At 40.6% G+C, this 9,381-nt stretch overlaps 1 protein-coding gene across 1 annotated transcript; it reads left to right on the top strand.

Annotated features, from left to right (window-relative positions):
- Window positions 1-3,784: 3,784 nt before the first annotated feature.
- Window positions 3,785-4,301, top strand: LOC149221356 (uncharacterized). The gene is made up of 2 exons (XM_089387364.1): window positions 3,785-3,991; window positions 4,077-4,301. Exons 1-2 carry the CDS (start codon window positions 3,785-3,787, stop codon window positions 4,299-4,301), a joined length of 432 nt encoding a protein of 143 aa, XP_089243490.1.
- Window positions 4,302-9,381: the final 5,080 nt, after the last annotated feature.

Raw genomic sequence — 9,381 nt, 5'->3', positions numbered from 1 at the left:
TTTTTGAATGGTTACCTTGGATTTGCAACTCATTTTGGTCTGTATTTTCCATACCTTTTTTATCTTCTCTTCTTAAAAGGAGTCCATGGAAGTATAGAACGACATACATTCAGATTTGGAGAAACATCATGGATTTTTTTTTGCCAACATAAATATTTGACCTTTTCTTGACATCTGAATAAAAGATCTATCCAATAAGTTTGATCTATCTTTTTTCCCTGGACTTCGAGATCTTTCATTATCATATCACCTAAATTTCCTGGCAACTTAGACAAGAAGGAAATCTTCTGAGTAGAATCATTGGTAAGATTTGCTTTGTATACCTTTGACATATAGTCATTACCAAAATGATTCAGATCTTTTAAATCTTTTAGTTCCATTCTTGTTAAATCAGTAATAAGTTGCTTTTTCTCATCTACAGGTTCAGGAACAAATTGTGTTAGCAATAAAACTTCTAATGTAGCTAAACCCGAGGCTGCAACATTTCTCCTTTCTTCATCTGTTCCACCCATCCACCAATCATACACAATACCGGCCATTCTTTTCTCAGCTAGAAGGAAGATAGAATAATTATCCAATTTTGAAACAACTTGCATCTGGTAGAGAGCTCCGATCCAAACTCTAATAGATTCTGTTGGATTTTGGATCTATCCAGATCTAGAACATAACCAGATGAATTAGTAGGAAATAAATCTTCCTCTACCCTTGGGTATTTGGCTTCTGTAAACACATTTGCTTTTTGGAGAGATGGCATGATAAAGGATGGAAATAGGGTAGCAGCATTTTCAAGAGTGGCTAGCTCACTTTTATTTTTGTGGACATGAACTGGTTTAGGCATTTCTAATTTATGTCCAACTTGACTACTTGATTCATCAATATTGTCATCTTGAGACTCACTAGTGACCCAATTTTGAGGAATGTCCAAGTTTTTAGAAAATTTTGGAGGCTGTGATTCTCTTTTCTTCCTTTCTCTCCTTCTTCTTTCTTTAGCTTCTCTTCGCTGTTTGTCTGCTTGTTGTTCATCTTGCAAGAGTTTTAGATTAGCAAAGAATTAACTCACTTTGGCAACCTAAATCATCAAGTACTTCTTCAGCATGTGCACACCATGTTGTCAGATAATTACCAATCTGGTAAGTCTGATCCAGATCATTAGGATTCTGTGCATTATGCTCGATAAGAGGAGCACAGTCAGCTCGTGTCGTTGGTTGCTTGGACAAAGAAGAGGTTGTACAGAACTTGGTTCGAGGAGGCCACTTGCCACCTTTGACAAAATGGTGATTGGCATATTGCCATTCTTCTACAGCAGGAAAATGACCTATACGATGCATTTTATTTACAGGCAAAAAAGGTTTTGACTCAGGAATGTACAACTCAGTAGAGGATAACTGAGGTTCAGAAGGATTGTCTTCTTTAACTGTGGACAAATTAGAACTACTGGAAGGAATCAACTTTACATGACCATCATCAAGTTATACCCTCCTAAACTTAGCTTCAGGCTTTCTTTCATCAGCAATTGATTTATACTGAATATACAAATTGTTTGGTAATTCAGAAGGATCATATAGTACACCTTCGACCTGTGCATTTGATAAACCAACTGTAACACAGTCTTTCAGAACGGGTTGTTTCAACTTGGGATGTGTAGTGTTAGTTAACTGAAACGAGGCTTGGACAATTGCAGAAAGGTATTCACTATCTTCAGCCATATTAAGACCTTGAACTCCAGTCAATAGTTTCCAGCAATCTTTTAAATGTGCATCATTCAGACTAATAGAGTAATCAGGAAATATGGTTCCATATTGGCATCCAGTGGACAGATTTCCCATAATGGTTCCTATTCTTGCACTATCATAGGTTTGATGACAGGTGTCGAACAGTTCAGCAATACAAGGAGTATTTATACTGTGATGAAATGGAGGTGCAAGACCTATTCTTATCCCCCCAAAATGAAGATAAAAGTAATTCTTTTCCTTGACATACTGACGGAATTTCTTTATCTCATCATCAGAAAATAAATTCAAAGCAAGAATTTGAACAGCAGGGCCTGAAATCTTTATAATAACCTCGACTTCTTTTAAGAAAGATTTTCTTTTAGAACAAAAGACATCGGAAGCTTATATACATCAGTGGCATGTAGTGCAGGAAGCTTAATGATTCTTGCATTCATGATCCTTTTTTGACACCATTCACAGATGAAGTACTGGATAATGTTGGAGGGTAGGAGGCCTACTCATTCACTGATGGGTTCTCTGGATACCATCAGATTAAGATCACGCCAGACGACAGGAGTAAGACCACCTTCCCAACAGAGTGGGGATGTTTCCATTATACAGTGATGCATTTTGGACTTAAGAATGCATCGACAATCTTCTCGCACGTAGTCATTGTGGTGTTAAAAGAATTTATTCACAATTTCTTAGAGGTTATTTTGATGATTGGACAGTTTTTGGGCTAGTAAAGCACCATATAGCCAATTTACGCTTGATGTTGGATACATGCTGAAGGTATCAGATCATGCTGAACCTGAAGAAGTGCTTGTTTTGCGTCCCTTTCAAAAAATTTCTAGGTCACGTGGAGTGAAAGCAAGGACTAATGGTGGACCCTGCTAAGATCATGGTCATAGTTAATTTCGAGGCACCAAAAAGTATCAAATAGTTGCGCGCAACGTAAGGTCATACTAGATAGTATCGAAAATTCATCGAGAGTTATGCCCAGATTACCGTGCCTATGGAAAATCTACTGAAGAAGGATGCTACATTCTGTTGTGATGAAGAATGCGACCGTAGTTTGGATGTATTGAAGGAAAAAATGGTCACTGCGTCGATCCTGGTATTCCTCAAATTGAAGAAGGAATTCCACGTGCATGTTGATGCCTCGTGTATTGTTCTAGGAGTAGTGCTAATGAAGGTCGGTGAAGGGGAGATGGATAATCCTATAGTGTTTGCAAGAAGGAATCTGTCAAAAGCTGAAATGAATTATTCGACAATAGAGCGCGAAGGGTTGGCTATGGTGTATGCGCTCCAGAAGTTTAGAAATTACCTGATAGGGGGACATTTCAAGATGTACACAAACCATTCTACATTGAAGCATCTAGTCAATAAGCCTGTGTTGGGGGGGGGGGGATATGCAGGTAGTTGTTGTTGTTTCAAGAATATAATTTTGACGTAATTTTGAAGCTAGGAAGATTAAACGCAGGACCAGACCATTTGTCATGCATTGAAATAGGAGAGGAGCCTACTAATTTGGAGGAAGGGCTACCTGATGTGCAACTCCTCGCAGTGCGTGTAGCAGATAATCATTTTGCGGATATTATCCACTTCTTGACTATAGGGACAGGTCCATAGGGATATACCATTCAACAAAATAAATATTGGTGGTACGCGCGACAGAATTTTCAGTCATTGTAGGTCATTTGTATAAGATGGGATTGGACGAAATACTTCGACGTTATGTGCCTGAGTTTGAGCGAAATAGTATCCTCGTTGAAGTTCATGGAGGAGTCGCGGGAGGTAATTATGCAGGAAAAGCAACAATGCAGAAGATTTTATGCACTGGGTTATGGTGGCTGACGCTGCATAAAGACTCTAAAGCATATTGTAGGGAATGAAATGCATGTCACATAACAGGCAGCCCATCATGGAAGGATGAGCTGCCATTGAATCCAGAGGTGTCATTATAGCCATTTGAGAAATGGGCAATTGACTTTGTAGGACCAATTCAACCCCCAGGAAAGAAGACAGGTGCGTGGTATATCATCACCATGACCGAATGTTTGACCAAATCGATGGAGGCACAGCCCGTGAAAGACTGTATAAGGGCAACAATAGAAAGGTTTTTGTTTGAGTACGTGTTGACCAGGTTCGATTGCCCGAAGGTTTTGATGAGCGATCACAGTATACATTTTCTTAATGAAACGATCAGTGCGCTGATAGAAGAATTCCAGGATTACCATAAGAAGAGTATGACATATCATTCTCAGGCCAATGGAATGGTTGAGGATTTTAATAAGATATTTGAGAATGTGCTGACAAATCTTTGCAACGTATAACAGAATGATTGGGATGTGCGTGTACCAGCATTATTATGGGCTTACAAAACTACTTGTAAAATCTACTAGTCAGACACCATTTAGGTTGGTCTATGGCATCGAAGATGTGATACCTATGGAGTACATTGTGCCTTGTCTATGCGTAAAGACTTTCATAAGAATGGCGGACCGTGGAGCCTTAGAAGAATGTCTCCCACAGCTAATGGAGCTCAAGGAAGATAGATTTCTGGCTGGATTCGATCAGCAGGTTTAGAAGAAACGTGAAAAATTTTGGCACGATCAGCACATCAAACTGTGCACCTTCAAAGTAAATAATTTGGTTTTATTATATGATAGTAAGTTTGCTAAATTTCCAAGGAAGTTTCAGATTCACTAGCTGGAACCATATGTCATCAAAGAAATTACAGATGCTGAAGGAGTTCAGCTCGCGAAGTTGAATGGAGATTCACTTTCGGGTAGGGTAAGTGGAAGCCTATTGACTCCATACATGAGGGATCTGGCCCAATGATTGCATGACGGTAGGATAGTCCAGGAAGCTGCAAGGAAGCATGGGACTATAAACTACACTACCCGGTTTGTGGAACTACGCAATGGATGGGCTGCACGAAAAGGGGTAATGTCACAGCATCAGAAGGCGTACAAAGGAAGCTGCACTCTGACAAGAGGTACCATGCAGAACAACTTGAAAATGACCGTTACAGTCATTGTTCATGATTTGACTTCCGAAAGACGGCTAGGAGGAGCGGGGCAGTGACATTTAAGGCATTTAAGGCTGAAATCTTTGGAGATCTACTAGAAAATCAGCATTTATGGACAGATTTTGGGGGGAATGATCGAATTTGAATTTGAATTCACCTATAAATTACACATGGCCTTCCATCAAAGAACACTTTACGTCCTTATAATTTTTGAGTTGTGCTGTCGATTGTTTATGAATCCTCAAGTTTTCACGGATTTAGTAGCTAGTTCTATATTTGATAAATTACTAGAGGATATCCAACGATTTATTCTCAGCATGATGTTCAGACCAAGCGAAACTATAAGTGCTAGAGAAACTGTCGCCTCTGAGGGAGCTGCTCCAAAGGTTGTGAGCATGGAGACTCCTACTGCTGTGCCTACGATGCCAAAGTCACTTAGGACGAAACCTACATTGATGCAGGAAGTACCTAAACCCAAGAAACAAAAACAGAAGAATCCAATGACAGTGCGTGAGTCATCGAGTAAACATGTTGCTACCTAGACCCAGAAGAAAGAAAAATAGCTGGCGAAGGATGAGGGGAAAGTGGTCGATTTGGAGGCCGAAGAGGGCATGGAGGATATAAATACTGAGGGGGTGGAGCCTATCTCCAAGTTGTCAGATTATATCTCTTCGCATAAGGGAAAAGTGAAGATAAACAAACATCCAAACACAAAGAATTTTTTGATTCATACACCCTTATTGCTTGAAAGCCTTACATTTGTAGGTCCGCGCTTGGCGCAGGTCCCCCATTTAAAACTGCAGGACTGAGATCTGTCGGATAATGAGAGGTTCCCCCACCTTGCGACGAAGAACAATTTGAAGAGGGTATTTTAAAAGGAATTAGGTGTCACTGTGTTGGAGCTTGTGGAGTGGATTCGCGGAGTGAATCAGTCAGGGTTGCTAAACCTATTGTCGTTGTCCCACTGCGATCACTCCAACATCAACCTCATTTTCATCAAGCAATTGCTAACCCTGGTGCATGATGGATTCTTATGGATGAGCACATTGATCCTGATTACATATATGCTAATCTACCCGATCACGCTCTTGCCGAACTCATGGTTGAATCTGGCAAAGGAGTTTGGCAGAAATACGAGTGAGTGCAACCCTGTAGAGAAGATGAAGGAAAAATTCAAGCTAGTGAAGAAGCCACGCATGTACTCTATCACATGTATCACCGATCGCGTGGTGAAAATTGCACTAGAAATCCTCGCTAGGAAATTCATGAGAAAATGTAATGTGAACAAGATTCCAATGCCCGTAATTTCATTGGATGCAGAATGCAAGGAGGGCGTGCAGTTTAATTGGTTGTGTTGCATCTATAGAAACTTCGTTGCTAACTGTTGCAAGGCTCAGGACAAGAGAAAAACATTCCACTATGCAGATTGGCATACTCCATCCATTCTCGCCGCGGGCACCAGCAAATCCGCGAAGAGGAAAAATAAGGAAGCAGCAAAGCAGAAGGTCCAGCAGTTGGCCAAGAAGTGCAGAAAAGAGGTCGAGGAGAGGGCTCGAGTGGAAGAGGAGCGTGCCGTGAAGCAGCAGGCCAAAAAAGAAGAGCGTGACTTCGAGCGGAGTGGTAAGTCCTCTTCGCCCCAAATAAAGGAAGAGAAGCAGTCAAAGAAGGGTGGCAACTGTCAAGAGGAGCAGAGCCCTCCCTTCTGGATAAAAAGATAGAGAGATCAGTAGAAAGAAGGGCCCCGGAAGAAATCAAAAGTGTCGAAGCCTTTACTGGACCCAATCACTCTAAGAGAAGGCGACCTTGATGAAATTGGAGATAAGGTGCGCAATACTACAATGGAAATGCTCCAGTAGTTTGAACAATAGCAACAACAGGCTTTAAGTACGATTCCGAAGGATCTACGTGAGCTACAGATTTACACGAGTAGGATCTAGGTGGGCGCAAGGCAAGAAAGTGCCACACAGACAAGTTTGACACCCAGGACCAGTCAAGTAGCAAAGATGGTCAGATCATTGGACCTTCAGGAAGTTGAGTTACTAAAAGGATCCTTGAGCACGAAGGCAGCCGATGATAAGGTCATTGTAAGTTATCTGAAGAACATTGACCTCAACCTGGCTGCGCTCCTCAATGAGTACCTTCACACACTGTAGTTAGGTGTGACAGTGGAGATAAGATCGGGGGAGCAGTGTGTGCTCAGCCTCATAAGACAGTATCAGGTGAAAAACAAGAATATGTTCACTGAAAAGACGAAGGCTCTCATAGCAAAGAAGGCAATTCAGGTGCAGAGCGTCCAGATAGCGACCGTGGTGGCAGAAGCATTCATGGCAGTGCCAGAATTGCATATCCCTAAGGAGGAACCATTGGAGGCAAAGATCAAAAAGCTTCCTGCGGGCGTGCGGGATGCCCAGGCAGATAACAGAACTAGAGCTAAAGTCACAACCTTCAACCCCGCCAGAGATAAGGGAATAGTGCGAAGCCACTGTCAAGTATGGAGTTTCTACGTAAATGTCGTGTTGGTGGAATGCACCGTGTTGTTCGAAATGTCCATGGAAGTAGTGTCTACCCTACAAGAAGATTCCACCCTGCAGGTATTAAATATAGAGCTTTGCAAGCTACAACAGCAATATGACGAACTAAGGGTGACGACTCACACCATTGCTATAACACATCGCCTCACCAAGCTGCAGGAGGCTAAGAAGCTACTTACATAAGTGAAAGTAGCATAAAAGAAAGACACAGTCCTTAAGGCCAGATTGGGGACTTTGTTGGATGAGGAATACATAGTCTCTGCCAATATTCAGGAGAAATTGGCAAACTTACAGAGTACGCAGCAGAATATGAAGCAGGACAATGCAGTACCAGCCATAGAGCAGTTGATAGAATAGATCAAGCACGAAGCCATACAGAGCGTAGCTGAAGTAGCAGTTCGACAAGTGGAGTTGGGCGATCTACGCAACAAGATCTTCGCGGCAACCGAGTGACTCGAGGGATAGTCACGAACTTTATGTTGGGGGCCTCTTGGGATGGGGTCCTCTGGATCAATTTTGGGGAAAAAACCCATGTTTTATGTGAAGAAATGTAAATTCTCCACAAATTGTGGCCACAAAGCACGTAGATAATTGAAGAGACAAAAAGAGTTTTACCCTCTTTTATGTAAGTTAAATTGGCTTTTTGAAGAACTACCCATGGTTCGTGGACCATGGAATTGTATAAATAGGTGCGTCTTAGGGATCTCTAAGGCAAATAATTATTTTGGTCTATGGAAAGAGCTCATATATTTACCGCAGAAAGTAAGAAGGAAGGCTCTGCAATTGTGTGCGCAGAGGCCTAGAGTAGAGTTCGCAGTTGAGTGCATGGACCATTGCAGCTGAGTGCGCAGGGAAGTCTTGAGTATGTAAGATGAATTGAATATTAATAAGGAAGATTATTATAGAAATTCCTATGTTTTACCTATTTACTTCTATTATGTATGAATGCGCTTTATGTTGTGATGAATAATGGGTTTATGAAATAATGTTGTATTGATGTGCAGCCTTACTGGATCTATATTTTTATGTGAATGCAATTGACATTAAGGGTTTATGTGAATATTATATCATTTTTTGTGAAAGTTATCGAACACTAAAGTAAATCTGAGTAAATACGGGGTTAAGAGTAATCTACAATCCTCGTAAGTAGTTAAGTCACCTGTTCAGGGTCTGCAAAAGCTAGTCGTAAACCTTCATGGATGTTTAGAGGCCGATTAAATGGAAGTTACGTCGATAAGCCATAAGGGCTTATCGATCTGTGTGAAGGAAGACTTAGGGTACAAAATGAGATCACCCTAATCTTTGGGTGTAGAAACTTGGTTCCAACATCCCCCCATACTACTTCGGGTGATACTTCAGTCCACTCTTCGTAGATTGATGCCGAAAGGGCAAGTGATGTAGGGATTTTTTTGGTGCAACTAACTCTAAACCTGGGTCAGGACCCATTAAGCCAACATGCTTTCTTGGTCCATCTCCTAGGACTCTTAATTACATTTTGCTCTATGTGAGGTTAGAGTTACTAGTGGTAATTGTCCTTCTTGTGGCAACTTTAAGTTTTTTCAATAGAACTTGATTTGGCTCATTATTGTTTGGTTCCTATCTCTTTATGTCCCCATCAGTGTAATAAATTTGTGATGGGATTATCATTATTTTTTCTCTGACAGAGGAAGTAGTGTTCGCTAATGTAATAAAGTTACAATGGAAACATATGTTGTATGCAAGGGTTAGTAGTTGTGGAAGTGTATATGCATTTTTGTTAATACACTATAATTTCAATACCCAGTGATGTGTCATGCTGTCATGAAGTGTTGTTTTCTTTCATTTTGTCTTTGTCAACAATGTAATAGTTGCACAATTTTAAATGGAGATAATTATTCATCTCTTACTATTAATAGTTTAAATTAACCACTTATGGTTTAAAATTATACCCAAAAGGGGTGGGTATTGAGTGAACCTTCACAATTAAAATTAATCACTTATAAAATTATACTTTAAGGGGCATAACGTTGTATATAAAATTTCACCAATAGGCTTAAATTACACGTATTTTTGTGTAGTGCGGTGTGGATTTTAAAAGAGCTCTAGTGTGTTAATGTAATAGGCT

Source organism: Pinus tabuliformis, chromosome Q (assembly GCF_031772625.1).
Source record: "Pinus tabuliformis cultivar Carrire ecotype Pingquan chromosome Q, CPIR1, whole genome shotgun sequence".
In the NCBI taxonomy this organism is placed as follows: Eukaryota; Viridiplantae; Streptophyta; class Pinopsida; order Pinales; family Pinaceae; genus Pinus; species Pinus tabuliformis.
Note: the sequence above shows the minus strand (reverse complement) of the source record. Positions and strands in the feature narration are given on the sequence as shown.